Source organism: Chinchilla lanigera, unplaced genomic scaffold, assembly GCF_000276665.1.
Source record: "Chinchilla lanigera isolate Chin_1 unplaced genomic scaffold, ChiLan1.0 scaffold00056, whole genome shotgun sequence".
NCBI lineage: Eukaryota > Metazoa > Chordata > Mammalia > Rodentia > Chinchillidae > Chinchilla > Chinchilla lanigera.
This window is the reverse complement of record NW_004955457.1, coordinates 8,846,993-8,872,708: the sequence shown is the minus strand read 5'-3', so window position 1 is coordinate 8,872,708 and position 25,716 is coordinate 8,846,993. Positions and strand designations below refer to the sequence as shown.

Here is a 25,716-nt window from a genome sequence, read left to right as displayed (position 1 = left end):
TTTTTTTTTTGTCTTTTTTGAGACAGGGTCTCACTATGCAGTTCAGGCTGGCTTTGAGTTCACTTTGTAGCTCAGGATGGTCTGGAACTCGCAACAATCATCCTGCCTCATCCTCTGGAGTGCTGGGATTACAGGCGTGAGCCACCAACGCCCGGCTGGAGTGTTTTTCAAATTAAAACAATAAAGGAATAAAAACTAAACCTATCTTATCCCCACTTCAATTTCTTTTCCTGCTAAAATTATTGTTTAAAGTATATGGTGTGCATCTTCCTAGGTTATTGTATATAAAAACAAAACTGCAAGTACCACACATGGGTACAATGCACAACCAAGTACATTCTTGCTTACAAAGTGAAGACGTCATACTAGTGAAATTTTGTAAAGCAGACTTAGATGGTGGAAGCAGGCAAACTATAGAGGACTATGACAGTAACACTAAAAAGGCATAAACAGAAAATTACAGAAAACAGTATCCTGAAAGACTACTAACCACTCATTAACAAAACCTGGTAGAAGAAAAATGTTATTCAAAAAAGAAACGGTGGAGCTGGGTGTGGTGGCACATGCCTGTAGTCCCCGCACTTGGGAGGCTGACACAGGAGGATGTTGTGAGTTCAAGACTAGCCTGGGCTAAAAAGTGAGCTCAAGGCCAGCCTGAATGGCATGGTGAGACCCTGTCTCAAAAAAACAAAAAAAAAAAAGAATTGTGACTTTAGAAATTGACCTGAGTCAATGAAAGAAAGTTGTACAACATATACAGTTTGATTGTGTGTACATTTAAAAAGTGTGTGTACAAACTAAAAGTGTGCTGTATGCATACCAAAATCATCATCAACAACTACCTCTGGAAAAAAAGGACTAGGAATAAGATTTTAGTTTATGTATTTTAGTTTAACTATATCAAAAATACTAAATATTGTATATAATGTTCTCTTTTCTTTTGAGACAAGGTCTTGCTTATGTAGCTTCGGCTGGCCTGGAACTCATGGTAATCCTCCTGCCTCAACCTCCTGAGTGCTGGGACTACAGCTGTGCGCCATCATGCCTGGCTTTGTATGATGTTCTTCATGGCAATAAAATCTATTATATAAAATAAAATGGAAGCTTGTAAGACGTTGTTAGATATCCAGGGATACACTACATTCCATTTACTGCAGGAAAATGTGATCACTTCTACAAAAGTTTAAGTAAGATAGGGAATCAAATATAAAAATTATACTGCTACATAATTAAATATATGTAATTCAGTAACTGTCAGGTGATTGCTTAACTTTTTATAGGTTACATGAAAGTGCTTGCCTTGATTACATAATAATTCTCATTGTTCTCTGCAAAGTTGATTTTTTAATTGTTTTGTAATCTACTATATGAGTAAGCATACTTTGACTGTTCCTGTTACTGGGCATTTAGGCCGCTTCTAATTCCTAGTAAATAACACTTGTTAGCTGGGAGCGACTATACATGGTTGTAAGACCAGCACTCTGGGAGGTTCAGGCAAAAGCATTACAAATTCAAGCCTAGCCCAGGCAAATTAGCAATTTATTAATATCTTCTCTCAAAATAAAAAATAGAAAAAGACTAGGGATATAGCTCAGGGCAAAGACACTGGGTTCCATCCCTACTAGCAAGGAAAAAAAAAAAAAAAAATCAGACAATTGTTCCAACTGCGACATAAACTATGTTATAATACTGCCTATAATTTGGTTTTGAAAAATAGGGTCAGAGAGAGAAAGAATTCTCAAATGGAAAATATTCAGGCACTAAATGTACTGCCCAACAGTTTTTACTATACACAAAGTGCAATTCTGTTCCTGGTATCACAGGTGCTACTTACCTTGATAAACAATGAAACAATCCTTTGGCAAATCCTGTCGCGTGATACAACCACCATCTGCTCCTAGGAGGAACAGCAGTTTCGGGGGGTTCTTCCGAATTGCTTCCACCCCAGGCTTATAGCCAAGGTCCAAAGCAGCTACCTGGCTCGCAACCCTAGAAAATAATCATGGGATTTCGGCATACTTGCAGTGTTTTCAGTATAAACAATGACTAATTTTTTTTACATTCAACGCTATGAGCCAGGCGTGGTGACTCACGCCTGTAATCCCAGCACTTGGGAGGCTGAGGCAGGAGGATCGCTGAGAGTTCGAGACCAGCCTGGGCTACAAAGTGAGCTCAAGGCCAGGCTGAACTGCATAGCGAGACCCTGTCTCAAAAAGACAAAAAAAAAAAAGCCACAAAAAAACCACTATGAAAGACCCTTTCTTCCTTAAATGTAAGATACCTAGGACATTGGGTCTCTTCATGGGATATTTAATGGAAACTTTATGCCAACTCTGTCTTTAGTTTGACTCATTCAATACAGTAAGGCATAAAACACATGTTAAAGCCAGACTTTTTTCTTTTTTTTCTTTGGTTTTTTGAGAGAGTCTTGCTGTATAGTTCAGGCTACCCATGAACTCACTGTGTAGCCCAAGCTGGCCTCAAACTTGTAGCAATCCTCCTGCCTCAGCCTCCTGGTGCTGAGATTACAGGCGTGTGCCATAATGCCCAGCAAAATCAGGTGATTTGGAAAGCTAAAAGAGAGAAATTTAAATGCCACTCAAAAAAACCATAATTTAGAGAAAATCATAAGTATCCCTATGGAATATTTGTCTATGAATATATCTAATATTACTTTGTTTTAGGTGGCAAGCACGGGACCAAGCACAGGGCTTTGCACATGCCAGGCAGGTGCTCTACCACTGAGCTACAGCCCTGACCCTTATTTTTATTTTGAAAAGAAGTCTTGCTAAGTTGCCTATGCTGCCTTCAAGTTTTTGATCCTCCTGCCTGAGCCTTCCAAGTAGCTGGGGTTATAGGTGTGTATTACTGTCCCTATATTTTACGGAAGAGGCCTAGAATAACTATATGTTAAACAGTAGAATTGTTCTGGTCTAGTTGTGACTGGCAATCTTGTTAACTGGTACAATCTTTCTAAAACAAGTAAGAGCTGGGCATGGTGGTGCACACCTGTAATCCCAGCACCTGAGGCAGGAGGATCATTGTGAGTTCGAGGCCAGCCTGGCCTACAAAGTGAGCTCAAGACCAGCCTGAACTGCATAGGGAGACCCTATCTCAAAAAAAGACCAAAAAAAAAAATGCAATCCTTTCTCAGCCTTCCCAGTGCTGAGATTACAATTATGTGCTACCATGTTTGGCTCTTAGGAATTTCTAATCATAGGAGAAAATTCTCAATTAGTATTGAAAACCAATGAAAATCAGGATTTAAAATTGTATTCACTATGCTTCCAACTATGTAATTAAAACATTTTCTAAAGGAAAAAAAAGACCAGAAGACATTGAAAAGCAACAGTAACTACCTATAAATAGTGGAATAAAGGTTACTTCCATTTTTGCACATTTCTCTAACTTTTCTAAAATAAACTTGCATTACTGATGGGGGAAAAAAACCCTGAAAACCTTCAGCAGAATTCTCACATTACTTTTTTTTTTTTAAAGCTGGAAAGGTTGGGGCCAGGGATATAGCTCAGTGGTACAAGTGCCTGCCTGGCAAGCGTGAGGTCCCGAGTTCAATTACCGGTACCAAAAAAAAAAAAAAAAAAAAGGTGGAAAGGTTTATTTCAGCTCACAGTTTGTAGATGTTTCAGTCCATAGTTGTCTATAGTTGTCTAGGTTTGTTTTACATTTTTTTATCATTTAGTCAAAGCCAGAAGCCTTGTTGCTCTCTTTGGCTTTGTACTGGGGATTTAACTCAAGAAGGATGGGGGTATATCTCTAGCACCTCCCCATTCCTTTTTAAAAGACAGTCTCACTAAGTTGCTACGGCTGGCCTTGAACTTATGATCCTTCAACCTCTACTACTCAAATACCTGAGATTATAGGCATGTGCCACTGTGCCCAGCTTGTTTCAATTTTAAACCAAGGCATAATAGAAGATATAACAGATTTAACAAGATACAACAGACATAACCAAGATATAACAGAGAAGGGAAACATACTCACTGAACACTTTTTACAATATTTTTGTAAATCATGGTAGTATTTTTATAAATTTAATTTTTTCTCAACACTATTTCAGATACGTTAAGTACTATTTATTATCTTGGGTTCCTCTTACACAGAGAATATGGTCTGTACTTCACATTTGCAATGAGGACAATGTTTTATTTTTTTTATTTATTTATTTTTTTCCTGGTACCGGGAATTGAACTCATGACCTTGCACTTGCCAGGCAGGCGCTGTGCCACTAAGCTAAATCCCCAACCCCTGGACAATGTTTTAAATTTCATTTGTATATATAAATGTGACAAAAAATGTGACAGTGGGGCCAGAGATAGAGCTCAGAGCACAGTGCCTGAGTTCGATTCCCAGTACAAAAAAAAAAATTAACCCACCCAGCCTTAGTGGCACATGCCTCTAATCCCAGCACTTGGGAGGCTGAAGCAGGAGGATCGCTGAGAGTTCGAGACCAGCCTGGGCTACAAAGTGAGCTCAAGGCCAGTCTGAACTGCATACTGAGACCCTGTCTCAAAAAAGACCGAAAAAAAAAAAAAGACAGTGAATCAGGAACACATACACAAAAAATTGCTTGAATTTTACACTGTATAAAATAAGTAATCCACAGACCTGTGCAGGATATTCATAACTTTCCAATCACCAGTCACACCACTAGTCACCCGGACCTTCTGTGCGATGCTAGAAACAGCGGCAAGAATTGCTGCCCCATCATTTCTTTGGAGAGCAGAACTGCCTAAAACCACCATTGGTTTTTTAGCTGCCTTTAAGACCTATTTTAAAAAACAGAGAAAAAACTTTGATTTAAAAACATTACAAAGATTCTAAACATTTATCCATATCTGCACCTGTAGGGGCTGGGGATTTAGCTCAGCGGCAAAAGCGCCTGCCTGGCAAGCGCAAGGTCGTGAGTTCGGTTCCTGGTACCGGAGAAAAACCAAAAAAAAAAAAAACAAGAACATATCTGCACCTGTAATACTCTGTCTCAAGTTTGAGCTGCAACATGAAGAGTGTCTGATATGCTAGTCAAAGCATGGACACAAACACAACCAGCTGGTTTAATCCAAAGCATCTTACTGATACTACTGTGAAATGGTTGAGTGAATGTCAAATACAACTAGCTAGTATTACAAAAGTAATGCTTTGTGTGGCGGCACACAACTGCAATCCCAGCACTCTGGAGGCTGAGCCAGGGAGATCACTGTGAATTTGAAGCCAGAGTGAGCTACATAGGAGACCATGTCTCAAAAAAAAAAAAGGTAATGCTTACCTTTATACAAGTAAGCACTGGGAATGAAATGCTAGCTAAGTATCCTCCCTTGGTCAGAATGAGTCTGGGGAAATGCCCCTCTAGAGATTTAGATGGCGTGTGAGAGCAAACTATACTATGCTGACATCCCATTATCTCCTCCTTGTCACATCCCAGACAGGCAAGAAGACGCAGGGATTTCACAGTGATTCTCTGCATGCTAAAAAACTACAAACTTGGTGGAAGATGGACTAATAAGAAGTAAGCTTAAGAATATATAGCTAATAGCAGGCCACAGTCAAAGAATCAGCAGGAAAATTATGCCTAAAAGGTGCAAAGAACAGTACCTTCATTATAAAATCAATTTCCAAAAAAACATTAAGAATTCAGGCCAGGCATGGTGGCACATACCTGAAATCCTAACACTCAGGAGGCTGAGGCAGGAGGATCATCACAAGTTCAAGGCTAGCCTGGGCTATATAGTGAGTTGAAGGTCAGTCTCACTAAACTACATAGTGAGACCATGTCTCAAAAACAACAACAACAAAAATTCAGAGCAACAGGGCCAAGCATGGTGGTGCACGCCTATCATCCCAACACTTGGGAGGCTGATGTAAGAGGGTTATTAATTCAAAACCAGCCCTGGACTACATAGTAAGATCCTGTCACAAAAACAAAAACAAAAAACAAAACAAAAACACAATCAACACATTCTCACCAAAAAAAAAAAAAAAAAAAAAAAGAACTCAGAGAAATAAAATGACTATATAGTAGATGTTCATCAAAGAAATCGGGAAAGGAATGGAAAAGAAATCACAGGGGTGGGGGCTGGGGATTTAGCTCAGCGGCAAAAGCGCCTGCCTGGCATGCGCAAGGTCGTGAGTTCGGTTCCCGGAACCAGAGAAAAACCAAAAAAAAAAAAAAAGGAAATCACAGGGGTGAATACCATCCTGCAACAACAAAACAGGACTGCAAATACTGACAGGAAATAGGCTATCAGATTATTCAAAACAAACTAAAAGAAAACTAAAAAACAAAGCAGAAAGGACAGATGAAAGAGAAAAAGAGATCCAACATCTGCACTGCTAATAAAGAGAACAGAATTGATGGAAAATATAGTGTTTAAATCTACAACAGAAGAAAAATTACCCTAAGAACACTAGTTGCCTATTACACAGAGATAAAAACCAGAAACAAGATGGGAAGCATTCTCACTGAACACTTTTTGATATATTTTTGTAAATCATAGTAGCATTTTTTTTCTATTCAGAACCACCAAGCAGGGCTTGGCTGTTATGTATTTTTTTGGAGTGGTACTAGGGACTGAACCCAGCCCTTACACAGGCTAAGCAAGTACCCACAATGAGAGAGATGCACTATCTTCAGGAAATATTTTGGTGAAATTAATGAACTTCACACAAGAATCAAGTATAAATTATTAAAAATTTAAAAATTGGCAACAACAACAAAACACAACTGGGTGGGGAAGAAGCTTATTGCAGGCTTTATCACAGTAACAAAGGAACTGTTATGGCCTAGATATCCCTCAAAGCCTCATGTGGACACAAGTGGGGCTTTTTCAGAGGTGGCTGATCTAGAATATGTGAGCTGGGACTGATTCATGGTGCAATGCTAGGATCAAGGGCACTAGCATTAAGGTGTAAGTGCTGGGCTGGGGATTTAGCTCAGCGGCAAAAGTGCTTGCCTGGCAAGCGCAAGGTCGTGAGTTCAGTTCCTGGTACCGGAGAAAAACCAAAAAAAAAAAAAGACCCTGTCTCAAGGTGTAAGTGCTACCTGCTCTAAGTAGTCTGGATAGATAAAAGAGATAGAAAGAGCTGTGGTCATCTTTTACTGCTTTGCTGCCTTCTGCCTGCTATGAACTGTTTCTCCTCGCAATGCCTGTCTGCTGTGTCACCCTGCTTCGGAGCCAGCTGATGATGCACTGAAACCTCTAAAAACTGTGAGCCAAAGAAACCTTTCCTCCTTTAACTTGTAGGTGTCAGGTAGTTTATCTCAGCAAAAGAAAAGGAACTAACACAGAATTTGATGAGGGAAGTGGGGTTGTTGCTGTGACTGTACCTGACCATGTGGCTAAGAAGCCTTTGAGAATGGCTTGTGGGAAGAGTTTGGAAAGGTTTGGAGACGCTGGCTGAAGGAGTAACTATGGAATGCCTGAGGCTGTACTTGATGGGAGTTTCAGTCAGAGCTCAGAAGACCAGCTGATAGAAACGCTGCTGGTGAAGACCAGGCTCCAGAGGTTTCTGCTGGGAAGAAGGACTGCACTGGCTACTTACTGAACTCCAGATGATGTGGGCTATGCTTTGGCAGAAAGTTTGCACTTTGCTTGTGTCCAAAGACTTTGCTGGAGACTGAGATTAAAGGGAGTGGACATTGGACTAATGAAGGGGAGTGGACTAATTAATCTTGCAGAACAAATTTCAAGGCAGTCTAATGTTCTGGTGGCATGGCTACTGTTGGGAGGCTTTTAGTCAGATTTATGTTGAGAATCAAGAACAAAGAACCCAGCAGAAAGATTTAAAATGTTTTGACTTCTCCCAGAAAGGAAGCACTAGTAAAGCTACAGACTAGAAAGACAGAGCAGAGGAAATATTGATTACTGACAAAGAACAGCAGAATAGAAAAGATGGCCCAAGGATATCACAAGAACCAGCAGGACTACACCCTTTGCAGCCTCAAACTGTAAAAGTAAAAGACTTTGCAATGATTTTAGTATATGTGCTACCAAGCCAGCACAAAGACTTTGCTTTGAGAAGAGAGCCTCAGAGCACCACATTCCAGAATGGGAAGGCCTAGGGAAGTTGTTCCTAGAGATTTGGTTCATAGCCACTGGACCCCTACAGCCAAGACAGAAGCAAGCCTAGCAGCAAACCTTGGCATCATCCATGCGGCACTGGTTTTAAGTGCATGCAGAATGCAAGAGCTGTGGGGTCAGGAAGGCTTCCACCCAGACTTCAGCCCTAGGAGCCAGGTAGTACGCCCCTGAGTGGGCAATGTGTGAAGCTCCAAGTGTGAAGGCAAAGGTGCAGTGAAGACTCCAGAAGTTTGGAGAAACCAGAAATGGGGCTTGTCTGAGGAAAACTGCAAGGAGGGAGCAGAGGGGCTGGGGATTTAGCTCGGTGGCATGGCGCCTGCCTGGCAAGCACAACGTCGTGAGTTCGATTCCCGGTACCAGAAGAAAACCACACACACACACACACACACACACACACACAGGAGGGAGCAGAGTCAGCTCCAGAGAAAAGCCACAGGAGCTACAACTACATGTAGTGCCATATGGATGGAGCCATCCTTTGGTGTTCAGATTGCCACAGATTGCCTTGGATGCTGCACATGGAACTACAGGGCTTAATGTTTACCCTGCTAGATTTTGGATTTGCTTTTGGTCCTATTCTTTTATATCCCCCTATTTGTAACTTTTGGAATGGAAATGTCATCCATCTTGTGCCACTGTATAATGGGAGTGTTTGACTTTCTTTTCATTTGTACAGGGGCTCACACCTAAGAGTTTGCCTTAACTCTGAGAGGACTTGGACTTTTCAGCAATGCTGAAACTATTAGGACTTTAGCAACTCTTGGAGATGGATTAAATTACCTTTTGCATAAAGGGATGTGCACGAGTCTTTGGGGGACCAGGGGTGGAATGTTATGGTTTGGGTCTAGCCTCATGCAGTCATAGGTGGAGCTTTTTCAGAGGTGGCTAGAGTGTGTGATGCTAGGATTGATTTGTGGTGCAATGATAGGATCAAGGACACTAGGATTAAGGGTGTGAGTGCTACCCGCCCTGAGTAGCCTGGGTACAATATAAGGCATAGAAAGAGTAGTGTCTGTCCCCTGTTGCAGCATATATAAGCCAGGTATGGTGGCACATGCCACATGCTTATAATCCTAGCACTCAGTAGGCTGGGGCAGAAGGATTACCACATCGAGGATAGCATGGGCTACATAATGAGTTCAAGGTCAGCCTCAACTACATGTGAGACCCTGTCTCAAAAAAACAAAAAACAAAAAACCCAGCATTGTTATGGCTTGTATCTAGATGTCCCCCAAAAGCCTCATGCAGTGTTAAGTGGTGAATTTCAAAGGTGGCTGAATTAGGGTGTATGGTCCTGAGATTAAAGGTGCTCTACCCTGGGTGTCGGTGGTACCACCCAAAAAACAGATAGTTTAGATGGAAAGTGCTTTGCTAATTCACTGCCTTGCTGCCTTCTGCCTGCCCTGCCCTTCCCTGGACAGTTTCTCCTCTGCAATGCCCCTCTGCCATGCTATCCTGCCTTGAAACCTACACACTGTGAGCTGAAATAAACCTTTCCTCCTTTAACTTTGGCTTTTTGGTATTTTGCCTCAGCAATGACAAAAGTAACTGAGACAGGCATGTAGACTATGATCTGTTTTTGTTTGTGTAGCCATCCAGCTTTCTCTCTCTATAGCAGATTATGATGTTTCACCAGGATGTTTTGGGGTGGTGGGATTGCAGGTTGTGCTTTTTGCCTCACACATCAGGCAAGTGCTCTACCACTGAACTAGTGCAGCAACACAGTGTGCTATCTTCCATCATTTCTATATTACTAAAAATTTAACAATAATCACACATTATTACAAAAACAATGCATTTTTACAATAGTAATTAAAGATCAACAATAGTAGATACATGTAAGTTGAGAGCACCTGGCTGAATGGATGGCTTCCCGAAGCAATGTCCTGCAGAACTTTGGGGGACTCGCCCAGGTGGTCGTATCTGTAAGTGAGATCTACTGGACTGCCTATCAGGGCCACTTGTAAGTCGTTATGAAGCCAACTGAAATAAAAACACCTTTTAGAGCCAACTAAAGTAAGTACAATCTTGGCCTCATCAATGCAAAGCCCCGTCTTTATTTATAATTACAAAATGTTTAAAGAACATTTAACCTTAACAGATAAAATTTGCTGTATACTCTTCAAAACAGTGTTGCAAAAATACACACCAAAGCAATTCAATGCATTAATCTCCTTTGTAGGAAAGCTACGTATAAATTAGCTGCAAACAAAGACTTCGATTTTAGAGAATACTTAATTTAGAGAATGGCTGATCTAAAATTTCTATTTTGTTGTATTTACATGGCAGATCCATTACCTCTTAACTGTTCACTAAAGACATTTAAACATAGTTCATGAAGATAAACTATGACAATCATATTTATTCTTTATGACAGAGAACTATGAATCTACCCTCTTTGAAAAAAATTGTAAGTGCAGCAGTTTCTCTGAAACAGAGCTAGATTTTACCTATTACCCTGAAGTAACTAACACCCTTTTTCACTCTCAATAATTTCTCAGTTTAGACAATAAATTATACGACCACCCTATTTACAAGTCTTTAAGATATAAAACAAGGATTGGGGAGTGTTCTACAAAATAACTCACCTGTCCTCTTTAAAAAATATTTTTCTAAAAAGGGGCCTGGCTGGGTGTGGTTGCACATGCCTATAATCCTAGCACTCTGAAGGCTGAGGCAGGAGGATCCTTATGAGTTCAAGACCAGCCTGGGCTGCAAAGTGAGCTCAAGACCAGCCTGAACTGCATAGAGAGACCCTGTCTCAAAAAACAAACAAACAAACAAACAAAAAATAACAACAAACTAAAACAGGGCCTGCCAGGGCCAGGGCCATAGCTTAGTGGCACAAGTGCCTGCCTGGCAAGTGCAATGTCCTGAGTTCAATTCCCAGTACCAAAAAAAAAAAAAGAGGCCTACCAGGCACAGTGATGCATGCCTATAATCTTAGCACTTGGGAGGCTAAGGCAGGAGGCTTGTCACAAATTCAAGGCCAGCCTGACCTACATAATGAATTTAGGGCCAGCCTAAACTGACCTACATAATGAATTTAGGGCCAGCCTAAACTAAGTAGCAAGACCCTGTCTTTTAAAAAAAAAAAAAATAAGGCTGGGTGTGGTGGCGCACACCTGTAATCCCAGTACTTGGGAGGCTGAGGCAGGAGGACTGTGAGTTCGACACCAGTCTGGGCTATAAAGTGAGTGCAAGTTCAGCCTGAACTGCATAGCAACACCCTGTTTCAAAAAAACAACAAATAAATAAATAAATTAAATAAAATAAAAAAGTATTACAATATATGGTTCTACAAGATGCTGGTAGACAGGAAAAATAAAACTTCTATAAAAGAAATTACAGGACAATATATAAAATTTGAATATAAACTGTGCATCAGATAATACTCTTCCATCAATACTAAATTTCCTGATTAAGAGAATACCTCTTGTTATGGAATTCACACTGAAGTATTTCGGTACCATGCAGGCACTTATTTCCAGATGATTTAGTATGATATGTGTGATTCAAAGGAAGTACATGCATACACGGTATCAAAGAACAAATATGGCAAAATGTTAACTTCAATTAATCTGGGAAAAAATGGTTTTAAAATGGTTACACAAAGGCCATTATTTATTTATTTATTTATTGATTGATTGATTGATTGATTTTGAGACAGGGTCTCGCTGTGCAGTTCATGCTGGCCTTGACCTCACTTTCTAGCCCAGGCTGGCCTCAAACTCACAGTGATCCTCCTGCCTCATCCTCCCAAGTGCTGGGACTACAGGTGTGCACTACCACGCCCGACACAAAGGCCATTTTAAACATTGTGGTGGTTGGAGGATGGACCTGTTAGAAACTGCACTGAAACTGCCTTCTGGAATCTCATTACAAGTAGTACTTACAGGAATTTTCTACAATTCTATTTTTTCACATATACATCAGAAAAAAAAATCACGTATTTTAAAACCCCTCAATAAACGTTACTAACCTCTTTCGAATTCTAGCATTAAATAGTGGTGCCTCAAACCGTGGATTTGTACCAACCAGAAGAACAACATCTGCCTCTTCCACACCAGCAATTGTAGTATTAAGAAGATAATTGGAACGTAAATCTGTTCTGGAAACAATTATATAACTCAAGTTTACTTTAAAGCTAATATATCCTAAGAATCCATTGAATATCCTCATTATCATCAAGCCCATCCCACTCCCGGACAAAACATTTTGATGAAGTATTTCTAAATTAAAGTTTCAATACTTATTAGTAACTATATTCCATCACCTAGCTCTTGGTTTGATTTTTATCAACATGTGAAAATAAACAGATGGCTACGTTGGGGAGTTTACAGTAGTCATTCACACGAGAGATGTGATTGTTTTACACACCATCCGATAACAAAAAGGACAAACGGCGGGCCAGGTCATAGGTTCACAGTTCTCACCCAGCGCCTGTGGTGGGGAAGACCTCCTCTGTGCACAGGGTGTCAGAGTCAACTCGATTAAGCAAATCCTTCAGAGCTACCAGGGCTTCAGCATCCACTAGGCCACCTGCGATTGCTGCCACATCCTTGCCTTGATAACTCTGCAGCTAGAAATGGACGAAAACATCATCAATGAGAAACTCACCGTTGGCAAAGACCACAATGAGTTGTTCTGAAAACAAATGACAATCATATCGAAGTACTGTACCAAAAAAAGCAACAACCTTTTGACTAAAAAGCTTTACACTAATTATTAATTGAAAAGTGAGGCTGGGCATGGTGGCGCACGCCTATAATCCCAGCACTCAGGAGGCTGAGGCAGAGGATTGCTGCAAGTTCAAGGCCAGCCTGGGCTACAAAGTGAGTTTAAGGCCAGCCTGAACTGCATAGTAAACCCTGTCTCAAAAAGAGAAAAAAAAAAAAAAAGTGAGTAGTAGCCAGGCACAGTGGTGCATTTCTATAAACTCAGCTCTCAGGAGAATGAGGCAGGAGAATCAAATTCAAGGCTAATCTGGCAACTTACAATCTATGTCTCAAAAGATAAAAAGGGCCAGGGATGTAGTTCTGTGGTAGAGTGCTTGTCTATCCCATGCGAGGCCCTAGTTTCCATCTCCAGTGAGAAGCAGTAGTTGTTTAGGTGAGACCAAAACTAATTAACACCAGGTTGGAAGGAAGGTATATGTATGTATGTATGCATTTATTTGTGAGACAAGGCCTGACTATGTAGTTCCAGCTGGCCTCAAACTCACCAAGTAGCCCAGGCCGGTCTTGAACTCACAGTGATCCTCCTGAGAGCTGGGATTACAGGCATAAAGGTATATACTTTATATTTAAGAACAAAAGGGTTTCAAAATGAGGTCTGGAAGATGAAGACTCTGCAGCTATACTTTAAATGAAACTTTAAATGAAACCTTTTTTGAAGGGTCTGCCACTCCCTCTAGGTCTTCGTCTGTGTTGCTGTTCTCTGATTGGAAAACTGTTCTCTCCACTTTTGCTCTTTATTTCAGTACTGCAAATGAAAGCCCGTGGTGTATGCAATGCTGAGCACACTCAATATTACTGCCGTATACCTCAGCCCTTCCACTTCTGGCTGGCTCATGTTCTTTCTCAGCCTTCTCTGGGAAGGCATCTTGGTACACTGGCTCTGGGCAGGCCTGCCTTTCCTATGTGCCTGCCTTTCCTATCAGTCCTAGTACAAGTACTCATAGCAGCCAGTATATATGGCCTACGTACATATCTTCCTTTTATGCAACACTGTAAAAGGTAGGAATCGAGACACCTAGCATAACAGTGACACATGGCTCAGTAACTTTCTGTCAAGTGAAAGACTGATTATAATCTTGACAACAGAAAAGAAGGAAAAAGAAACACATCCCCTCTTCGCAGGAGAGATGTTTCTTGACAATCACACACTACTTATTCTGTATTTCAATGTTTTACCATTCCAGCTACACGAGACAGTGCGTCCTCCCACGAGGTGTAGGTTAAAAGCCCCTTTTCATTTCTGACCATCGGCTCTGTGAGTCTCTGACGTTTCAGCCCATCATATGCAAATCTAGACAACAGAAATCACACCATTTGTGGGAGCTCGCTGAAGAGGCAACCATAACTTTCAAGTTTAACATCTACAAGAAATGTCATTTAAATACAAGATCGGTTACAGTGTCAGAAAGAATAACAAATATCTAAATACAAATTAGCTAGTCTAGTTTATGGGCAAGAAGAGTTTATTATTTTATGAACATCACTTAAAACTAAAGGATGAAAAAGTTTGATTTTTCAATATTTTTAACTAACTGAAAACCTTAAAGTTGTAACACACAAAAAGACAGCTAAAAAGCCAAAATGATTTGTAAAACTTAAGTACCTATAGAGTTTTATCAAAATGATGTTGTGTCAGGGCCTTTACTTAACTTCTTTTCCCCAACAGAGTACAACAGATTGAAATAGTATCTTTAAATCAACTGAAAAAGTATCTCAATCTACTTCAATTTATCCATGTATGGGGAAAAGATTCTTCTCAAAGTTAACAGAAAAGCTATCAATAAACCTAGGACTATCACTGTCAGTTTTGCCCCATTCTCTATTAAAAAATTTCAATTTCAATAGTCTCTATTCATTAGGTAATCTGTAAATACAACCATTTTTATAAAAATGATTTTAAAATTCTTTTAAGTAAACTAAAAAAGGAAAACAAATAGCACACACCTGGTTTTATCAGAAATCCACTCCTCATTGATGTCCTCATGCATCCGTGGCAAGATCCTTAGCACCTCTCCCGTTCTTGTGCTAACCACAATATTACTTCCAACTGCATCCATTACGTCAATGGACTCTGTCTTTCTGAGGAAATAAACATATAAACATTCTCTCTGTTCATTTTGAGAAAACAGCAGTTTCTGTTACCTGGTACACTAAAAATTTTTAAATTTTCTCTAAATTTCTAAAACTGATGGTGCTCAGAGGGAGTGCAATTCAAAAGGTACTCCCACAGTCAAACATATCATATCAATTCCCAATGTGATAATGAAGCCTTCAAAACTGATAGCTGACACAGAAGCCGATTTAAAGGGCTTACAACTGGCTATCTCTGGGCAATGTGAACATTAAAATGCTCAAGAGTGGCAGAATTTCTGGCTATAGATGATTAAAGAGCTCAGCAAATCCACCCTTCCAAAAACAAAGCTGGACAAAACTGACAAAAACCACTATTTCAGCACTTGGAAAACCTACCAAGGCCTGGCATGCACCAACACGAGAAGCTTTAATGCATGACAAGATGCTCTGCGCTGCATGTCTGGCTTGGAGCTGCTCTTTCTTCTCCCCCGTCTCACTACCTCACACTGAAGGTTCTCCCGTGATGGGGTGGAGTGCAGAGCTGAAAGCTTTCTGCTGCAGATGCAAGCACTTCACTCAGCTGGAAGCAGTGGCGAACCTGCCCACAAATGTAATAGCCTGGAAGCCACTGGAGCTCAGGAGTCAGGACTCTAATCACCTGAGGCTGGAGCTGAAGCAGGGAAAGCATTCCTCACTGAGGCTACACATAGTCACAGTTCAGCCCAAGCTACTCATACACTTTTGGACAACACTGAGACTCAAAGAGCCAAAGAGATGCCAGGGATGGTGACACACACCTGTAATCCCAGCACTCAGCGGGCTGAGGCAGGAGGATTGCTACAAGTTCGAGGCCAGCCTGGGTTTCAAAGTGAGTGAACTGAACTCAGCCTGAACTGCACAGTAAGATCCTGTCTCAAAAAGACCAAAAAAAAAAAAAAAAAGAAAGAAAGAAAAGAAAAAGAGCCAAAGATAAACTACAAAGCTAGTGCGAGGTATGGATCTGGAAAAAGGGCTGCATAGCAAAGGCTTGTTCCTCAGCCCATGTGCTGCTGGGAGGTAGGGAACCCTTTAAGAGACAAGGCTGCATGGGCAGGTTTGAGCTCACTGGGGTTCAGGGAGTGACCTGGAAGGGTTTCTTGCTCCTTCCTGCACTGATGATGAGGTGAGTCAGCTTCCTGTGTGACAAGCTCCTGCCCTGATATGCTGCTTACCCACAGACCCTGAAACAATGTGACAACTGACTGTGAGCGGGGAAACTACAGAACTCTGAGCCCAAATAAGCCTTCACTCTTTTTAATGTGACCATCTCAGGTATTGTATTACAATAACACAAAGTTGACTAACACAGCTGGATGGACTTGAAAATGTCCTGAGCTTTGACTATGTCCCTCTGTTATATGCTAATACAATGGCAGAGGATCAAAGACTTACTGTAGTTCAAGGTGTTTAAATACAATTGACTACCAAGACACAGGGGCAATTCCTAAGAAATCTCAGTTAAAAATGAAAACTATATTAAAATATGTTTAGTAATTCTGCACTCAGGAGGCTGAGGCAGGAGGATCACCATGAATTCAAGGTCAACCTGGGCTATACTATGAGTTCAAAGCACAACTAACCTACAAATGAAGACCCTATCTCAGAAAAAAAAAAAAGGAAAACAAAAAGAAACAAAACCTAAAATATGTTGAAAGAACCAAGGAATGAAAGAGCCAGGCATGATGGCACACACTTGTAATTATAACACTTGGGAGGCTGAGGCAGGACAATCCTGGACTTAGAGGCTGGCCTGTGATACATAGTGAGTTCAAGGCCAGCCTGAACTACATAGCAAAAAATCAAAATAAACAGTAAAAAAATAAACAGTAAAAATAAACAGTAAAAAAAAAACAGTAATAAAAAATAAATGATTAAAAAATAATTAAACAGGAAGTATGATACCCATGAGTCAACAAGTAGACATTTTCAGTTAGGATACAGGTACTACTTTTCAAAACCAACACAGAAATTTCAGAGTTGGAGCTGAAAAGTATGAAGTTAAAACTGAAGAACAATTTGATGATATGTTTTAAGAATCTTAAAAATATTTACACATGCTGGGTGTGGCCACACACACATGTAATCCCAGCTCTCAGGAAGCTGAGGCAGGAGGATTACTGGGGATTCAAGGCCAGCCTGTACTGCACAGTGAGTTCAAGGCCAGCCTGAACTACAGTGGGACCCTTTATCAAAAAATAAAAAACAAACAAAAAAGCAAAACAAACCTGCTATATCTACCTATTCCATTTCTTGGTTTTATAAGAATCAAAAATATTGCATACAAAAAAATTTATGAATAGCAATGTTTGCTACAACTTTGTAATTATAAAGAAATACAGGGGCTGGGGATTTAGCTCAGCGGCAAAAGCACCTGCCTGGCATGTGCAAGGTCGTGAGTTCGGTTCCCGGTACCAGAGAAAAACCAAAAAAAAAAAAAAAAAAAAAAAAAGAAATACAGGGTCAGGTATATAGCTCAGTAGCACAGCGCCTGCTTGGCAAGTGCAAGGTCCTGAGGTCAGTTCCCGGAAGAAAAAAACCACAAACAAACTAAATATGTATTAGGAACTGGTTAAATAAAGCATGATTATTTCGTTTTTTTTTTTTTTTTTTGGTATTGGAAACTGAACTCAGGACCTTGCACTTGTCAGGCAGGCACTGTGCTGCTGAGCCAAAGTAGAACATTTCCATGTACTTGAAAAGTTAGAAGGCTATGAACTTAAAATATCAGGACTATAGGCTGGAAAGAGCAAGTGAAAAGCATAATTTTGTGGTTAAATATTTTAAAATTAATTTCCAAGAAAACTCCACTAAATTTGCTGAGGTTCACCTTATCCTTCAATCTTACCGCCTCCAATAAAAAGGGCTCTGCTTAGAGTAAACAAAAACTTAGCAGACCACTACAATTAAAACTCGGGAAGAAAGTGACACTGAATTTTTTTAGTAGTAGTGAATAAAAATTTTTTAAGTTGTCAAAAAATGCAAAGATGAATACCTTGTCTCCCATGGGCGGGCAGTGAAGGCATATGGCTTAGAGGTGAGGGCACCTACAGGACAGATATCAATGACATTCCCAGATAATTCAGACATGAACATTTTTTCAATGTATGTGCCAACTTGCATATCATTTCCTCTTCCCGTTGTTCCCAAATCATCCACTCCTGCAATCTCACTTGCAAACCTGTAAGATAAACATGGGTTGTTAAATGGTGGAAAAAGATAACCATTTTCAAACACTGAAAGGGTATTTGTAATGGCAAGCATAGTCCTTGAATAAAAAATAATTCCAACAAGGTATTATAGCACATGCCTGTAATCGCAACACTCCGGGAGGCCAAGACAGAGGGGGTCATAAGTTCCAGGCCAGCCCAGTTAACTGAGCAATTTACCAAGAAACTGTCTCAAAATAAAAAGCAGAAAAGGGCTTGGAGAAAAAAAAAGCAAGAAAAAAAAGAAGGGGGGCTGGGGATTTAGCTCAGTGGCACAGCGCCTGCCTGGCAAGCGTAAGGTCGTGAGTTCGATTCCTGGTACCGGAAGAAAAAGAAAAAAAAAAAGAAAAGGGCTTGGGATGTAGCTCTGTGCAAAAGCCCTGGATTCAATTCCCCACTACTGCCAAAAAAGAAAAGAAGAACATGAACAATATGCAGTAAATGTTAAAAAAAATTTATTCCAGATAAAGACACTGTTATGGCTTGTGTCTAGATGTCCCCCAAAGCCTCATGTAGTCGCAGGTGGGTGACTGGATCTAGAGTGTGATCACGGTGCAATGCTAGGATTAAGGCTGCTGGAATTAATGGTAAGTAATTACTAAACCAGTCCACTGATTCAGTTGGCACCACCCTAATCCCAGTAGCCTGGATACAATATAAGGGACAGAAAGAGGCTTGTATTGCTCCTTATTTCTTTGCTACCTTCTGCCCATTAAGAACTGTTTCTTCTGAGTGATTTTACCCTGCCTTGGAGCCAGCCAATTATAGACTGAAACCTCTACAAACTGTGAGCTAAATAAACCTTTCCTTCCTTAACTTTGGGCATCGGGATTTTGTCTCAGCAACAAAAAAAGCAGATAAACACACACACTGCCATATCCCTCCTCAAAATACTCCCCCTTGTTTCAAACACACATATGCCATTGTTCTTCCCACTTTGTGATGCAGTTCTGGAAGTTCTCTCTGAGCTTTCATTAGCGTCCATATAGGTGTGATGAAAAATACAGTGACTACTGCAGCCTGGTGCCACCCAATAGCAAGGCAGCCTCGTAAAAGCATGACGGTGTCCTCATCCACCTTCCTCACCAGATGTGGCACTGTACTCCCAGCTCTGCTGCCAAGTCAAAATGACTATAAATGGTAAATACCTGGAGTCTATTTGGGACATGAAAATAGTCACAACAGAGCAACTAAAGACACTCATTAAAGAGGACTTCCACAACTTCTTCAGAAAGTGGCAAGAATGGGCTGGGCATAGTGACACACACCTGTAATCACAGCACTTGGCAGGCTGAGGCAGGAGTATTGCCGCAATTACAGGACAGCCTGAGCTACATAGTGAGTTCAAGGCCAGCATGAACTTCAAAGTGAGATCCTGTTTCAGAAAACAAAACAGAAAGTGGCAAAAATGATACCAAAAATGTGTTCAAAGCAAAAGGGAATACTTGGAGGAGGATTAATAGCAATGTGTCTTCTGTTGTGATAAATTTTAAAAATAAAATAAACACTCATACTTTTCAGTCACACTTTGTGTACAATTCCAATAAATGTATGCATTTAATATAATGAGATATAACACAAACAGAAAACTGCACAAACCCTATGTGTATAGCTCAGCAAGTTAATGTAGAATGAATGTTTATAGATTTCATTCATTCCTTCATTTATATTGTGGTACTAAGGGTTATACCCAGGGAGTGCTGAGAAAACTGCACAAACCCTATGTGTATAGCTCAGCAAGTTAATGTAGAATGAATGTTTATAGATTTCATTCATTCCTTCATTTATATTGTGGTACTAAGGGTTATACCCAGGGAGTGCTGAGCTATGCCCCCAGCCCTTTTTTAATTTTTATTTTGAGGTAGGGTCTCAAACTTACGGTACTGCTGCCTCAGTCTCTCAAGCAGCAAGGATTATAGGCATGTACATCTCATCAGCTTTATGTTTTTAGTTTTGCAGCACTGGGAATTGAACCCAAGGCTTTCACACATATCTAGCAACAAGTCTACCACTGAGTCACATCCCAAACCATTATTTATTTATTTATTTATATTTATAATTTAATTGTGTATGTGTGTGTATTTTTGAGACAGGTTCTCGCTATGCAGTTTAGGTTGGCCTTGAACTGACTTTGTAGCCTATGCCGGTTTTGTACTCACAATGATCTTCCCACCTCAGCCTCCCAAGTGCTGGGATTACAGGTATGCGCCACCATGCCCAGCTGGCATTTTTATTTTTTGAGACAAGGGTATTGCTGAGTTCAATCTTCCAAATGGGTAGGACTGTGTACCTCTACACTCAGCTCAACTTTAATTTTCAATTCAACTGAAGCTGGTATTAACTGAAAGTGAACAGCTTACTAATTTTATTGGAATATGCAAAGAATGTTAAAAATAACAACCTTCTCCCACCCAACAAAAATTGCCATCCTTTCCAATGTTGTTATTCCACCAAGCTTTGTGAATGTTAAGGATACAATGACATTGCAGCAGAGAAAAGAAAAGAATTACCTGATGCATCGAGTACACTGTATGCATCTAGTCATGATGGTCTTCACCAATGGGCCAATGTTTTTGTCCTCCACAGCACGTTTCCCCTCTAAAAATCGGCTTCTATCACTTCCAAACATCATGGACTGGTCCTTAAGCAGATTAACGAAGAGTCAACGTAATGCTGCTAATGAAATTACAATTTGAGACAACTAAAAAGATTCAAAAAATTATATTGGATACCTGCAGATCGCATTCACCTCCCTGGTCACAAATAGGACAGTCCAATGGGTGATTTGCTAATAAAAACTCCATCACACCTTCTCTGTATGAAAAATTACAATATACAAAATGACATAAATAGTTGGCACTCAGAATGGCTTTTTAACTTTCACAGACACACATAGTTGGTATTAATTTTACATTTACTGGTATTATCAGAAATGCCAACATAACTAGCATTCTGGTAGCATTAGACACATAACTTGAAAACTGTTTATAAGACTCTAGAATAGGGATGGGGATATAGCTCAGCACTAGGTGCCTGCCTAGTGTGTGAGAGGTTGTGAATTTAATTCTCTGAACTAAAAAAAAAAGTGTCTAAGAATAAAATATCATTAGAGAATCTAGACAATTATGACTTTTAACAATATCGAATTATCACAAATTGCTGGAAGGTCCTCAGAAAATATTCATATTAGGTCAAAATAAAATCAGATAGGGCTGAGGTGTAGCTTAGTGGTAGAGCAGGCACCTAGTGTGCATACCAAGGTTTGATTTCAAGCACCACAAAAGGCAAAAGTAAATAAAAAATAAATGCAATCAGTGATAGAAATTAGTAACAGTCTTAGCTCAGTAAATCTTTGACTCCATTGGTCAGCAGAACAAATTACTACACTAGGGTCTTTAATGCTGATCACACTCTTGGCTCGACCCTGTAAGTCGCTGACATGACCTCCTCCGCTGTGCACTCATTTCCTGTCTCCTGGAAACCAAGCACATCAACTTCCTGTGAGTCTTGTGCCGAACTACTCAAGGGAAGGGCTAAAACCATGCAAACAAAGTCTACTACATTAACAACAATGAAGTACCTGGCTTTCTTAGATTTTTCCGAGTTTGTCAGGATATTCCAACCTTTCATTACGGGCATAGCACAAGCAGCTACAACCTGGGATTTCAAGAGTTGTATTTATTTGTAATTATAAGCAAGTCGATGTACAAAAGCATTAAATTCTATAAAAGCATTACATTATACATGTAAAAACAAGAAAAGAACAGAATATTTCTCAAACTAGAACTTTTCAAGTTTTTTCAATCACAATATAATCTGCCTTATTACTTTTTTTTTTGTCTATTTGAGACAGGGTCTCACTATGCAGTTCAGGCTGGCCTTGAGCTCATTTTGTAGCCCAGGCTGGTCTCAAATTCACAATCCTCCTGCCTCAGCCTCCTGAGTGGTGGGATCACAGGTGTGTGCCATGACACCCAGCTCAAGTATTTTTTAACAGCAACACAAAATGATCTAACACACACATCTTACTTCTTAAATACTTCTCAGATTTATTCTAAGAGTCAGTGCAATTGCTGTAAAACAACATCTAAGAATTATGCTTTCAGTTGGGAATGCTGACAAATATCTGTAATCATAGTACTCACGCTGAGAAGTTAAGGCAGGAGACTCTGCCTCAAAATTTAAAAAAAAAAATATTTAAAAAGGGCTGGAATGCAGCAGAGTATGAAGGCCGTGGGTGCAGTCTCTGGTACCAGGGACAATAAAACAAAAAAACCTATGCCTTCATGCAGAGGCACTACTGAGTTAAAACTGCATATGCCAACACAACTGCTACACTCCTGAAAATGAAGCTCTTTGCTGCCAAGGGGAAGTCACCTCCCCAGTACACAGAGACAGAGTGCGCTCAAGTCTGCCTAGAACCTTAGCCTCTACCCTACTGGGTTTTGCAATTTACGTCCATTATCTGTGGTCCAATGGGCAGGTGCATAGGAAACTGGGTCAAAGGGAGATCTGCGACAAGGCAAGGCCATACCAACTGCGACCCAGGCATCGGAAGCCCCAGCAGAGGCCCAGTCAGCAGTGAAGTCCCTGGGAACCTCACTTTCCCAAGTTCTGCAATGTCCTCAGGCATGCTTGGACTGGAACACAGGCAGCATGAAGATGTGGCCTGCACTCCTTCCTTTCGTTAGCACAAGGGTGCCGGGGACCAGTTTCAAGTCCCTCCTTCCTTCTCAGGTCTGTGGGCCCAGGTCTGCTCTCCATGCTTCACCCTCCCAGTGCCCCTTTTTCTAGTAAAAATGCTACTTCACACATACTTCTAACATGCTACTTATGGTTCCACATCCTGGTTGTGCATCTGATAGGCGCTTGGAAATTTTAATAGCTGTTTTTAGTATCTAAACTTGGCACTTAAGTTCATAAAGCCCTTTTATCAAGGTGATTCCAGTTCTGGAATGTAGTCATTCACCCACACACAAAAAACACTGAAAAGTAAAGCAGGGCTATGTTCGACTCTATAACAGCAGACTCTAAATAAAGTTAGCTGCAAGATTTAAAGTTTTCTACTTCCTACAGCATGGTGTGGAATCTTAGGTATTAAGTACCTTAGGAGCCTTCTCAATTTCAACGAGGCACATCCTGCAGTTTCCAGCAACAGACAGCCTTTCATGATAACAAAACCGAGGGATCTGCATGCCAACCTTCTCACAAGCCTAGATGACAAAACAAAACACAATTTGTGTGGGGTGCAGTGGCGCATGCCTGTGACCCAGCTACTCAGAACCTGGAGGCAGCTAGATCACACATTTGACGCCAGTCTGGGCAACTCTGCAAAACCCTGCATTCAATGCCCAGCACTGCAGATAGACAGACAGACAGACAGACGGACAGAGTTTCGATTTGGGGTTTTTGCAAGGAGAACAATGTAATATAGGACACATATTTTATAAGATTATTTATAATAGTCACTAAAAGAATCATATACAAAAAGAGAGTGCAGGAAATCTGTCCACACACTAAAGACCAAAGAATCCAGCTGAGAGCCGAGATCCCACAGTAATGTCCTGCATGAGTCCAGCTGAAGACCTAGAGCCCATAACAATGCCTCCCATTAGTCTAACTGGAGGCTAGAGACCATGACAATGTCTTATGCAGGCCTGTTCCATGGATCTGTGCTGGGAAGGCCCAAAAGGCAGTGGTAGAAACTAGAAAGTCTGTGCCAGCATTAAGAAAGATCTGTGCTAGCAGGCTGAGGGATGTGCACTGGAGCCAGGAAGTGACGCTCAAAGTGAGAACCAGAACTCCACTGAAACCACAGCCATCCTCAGTGACAGTGAGGCCCAGGCTCCTCTGATGACGAGGAAAGTAGAGTTCCCATCAGGAGAGCCAACGCAACAAGCCTCTCCAGGAGACTGAGCGGTGCACCATCTTCCCCTCCAGAGCCAGGAAGCAATGCCCAAAGTGAGGACCAGAGCTCTCCCAAAGTGAACCAAAGCCATTCTCAGCAACAACACGGTCCCAAACTCCATGGACAATGAAAGCAACCAAGCTCATCGGGAAAGCCAGCATGACAAGCTCCTCCAAGAGAACTAGCAGCTCTTTACAGCTTCCAACAGCACCCAACAGCTTCTACCAGCTCTGAACACCCTGTCTTCTTCTTCCCCAGTTCTGCCTCTTATGCTGCTGGCAACAATCCCCAGGTGGGCCTCCCACACCCATCACCACACTGGTTCAGTTCAGCTGGGTATTACAAGTTGACCACCAGTTGCCAATCCACCACAGATAGATGATAGATAGATAGACAGACAGACAGACACAGTTTTCCATTAGAATAATGTGACTTCACTCTGTTCTTGCTGAAGCAGAAGAGGCCATCTCATTCCTGCCATAAGTATCTCTTATCTTTATCCATTCTAACATCAGTCCCTAAAGACACAGTATTTCCTTCCTCCTTTGCTCCTGATTCCGACTCCTGCTGGCTCAGAATCCAAGCAAACTCATGGGGTCTAAGGAACCTCAGCATGCCGTCTCACATGGAACACTTGGATAAAGCATTCTCAGACTATGCTGAAGGCTTGACTCCCCATGTCTGCTTTGAGCCATTGTTGACAAAAGCTCCTCTTTAAAGTCTGTCCCAGTGGTTTTTTATCTGGACTTCTTTGCTTGGCTCCCTTCCTTTGGATTAGAGACAGCAAATCACACAATCTAGCTGGCCTTGATCCACTTCTGCTCTTGGTTCCATATACTCCCCTCCCCCGGACTCTTGCTTTCACTCTGGCTGAACCTCTTTCCAGTTTCTGTTTGGCAATTGAGAGAGAATAACCCTGCCTGACTAATGGTCACCGCTTCTTTTGTAGTTCTTCCTCCAGTCTATAAACATGTTCAAATATCTGCAGTCAGCTCTTCCATCCTCAGCTCTCACTCTAATCTCATTCACTTCCAATGCTTTAACCATTGAGTCAGCAAAAATGTTTTAATTATGTGCTTAAAGCCTCAAGAATAAAGACGGACATTTCCCCAGTTTTCATTCTAGTTCATGTTCCATGATTCCATCTAAACCTTTCCTTAAAACCCTAATAGGCTACTTCCCCTAAGCTTTGAATTTAAATAGGGATTTGTGAAGCCAGGTGTGGTGGCAACACGCCTGTAATCCCAGCACTGTGGAGGCTGAGGCAATAGGATTGTTGCAAGTTCGAGGCCAGCCTGGGCTACAAGTGAGCTCAAGACCAGCCTGAACTGCACAATGAGACCCTGTCTCAAAAAGACCAAAAAAAAAAAATTTAAAAAAGGGATTTGCATGTATATATTCCATAGACAGTTTAAATTCAAATTATTGCTGTCTCCTAATATATCCCCAAACAAGCCAGGAAAGAACAGAAAATCCTCATAGCTCCTGTTCTCCGTCATTCCTAAAGGTTTGACTACTTATTATCCTTGAATATACCTTTTTTGTTTTTATTCTCGTTCTTTTAGGCCCTTTTACTTCCTGCTCCACATATACAAGATACTCATTCCCTTTCTCTCTCCAGTTTTGCCATTTTTCACACTATCATCCTCTACAGT

General features: G+C 40.9%; 1 protein-coding gene across 1 annotated transcript in view; it reads right to left on the bottom strand.

The window, feature by feature from the left end:
• Ndufs1 (NADH dehydrogenase (ubiquinone) Fe-S protein 1, 75kDa (NADH-coenzyme Q reductase)) overlaps positions 1–25,716 on the bottom strand; it is a 40,844-nt gene that overhangs the window by 6,351 nt on the left and 8,777 nt on the right. Inside the window, exons 4-15 of the mRNA XM_005396998.2 lie at positions 23,259–23,366; positions 21,734–21,810; positions 20,886–20,967; positions 20,664–20,794; positions 17,940–18,125; positions 14,780–14,914; positions 14,012–14,126; positions 12,533–12,678; positions 12,079–12,207; positions 9,950–10,079; positions 4,627–4,787; positions 1,835–1,989 (exon numbers count right to left, since the gene is read on the bottom strand). Of these exons, the coding sequence (XP_005397055.1) occupies positions 1,835–1,989; positions 4,627–4,787; positions 9,950–10,079; positions 12,079–12,207; positions 12,533–12,678; positions 14,012–14,126; positions 14,780–14,914; positions 17,940–18,125; positions 20,664–20,794; positions 20,886–20,967; positions 21,734–21,810; positions 23,259–23,366 (1,555 nt within the window). The remainder of the gene's footprint in view (positions 1–1,834; positions 1,990–4,626; positions 4,788–9,949; positions 10,080–12,078; positions 12,208–12,532; positions 12,679–14,011; positions 14,127–14,779; positions 14,915–17,939; positions 18,126–20,663; positions 20,795–20,885; positions 20,968–21,733; positions 21,811–23,258; positions 23,367–25,716) is intronic.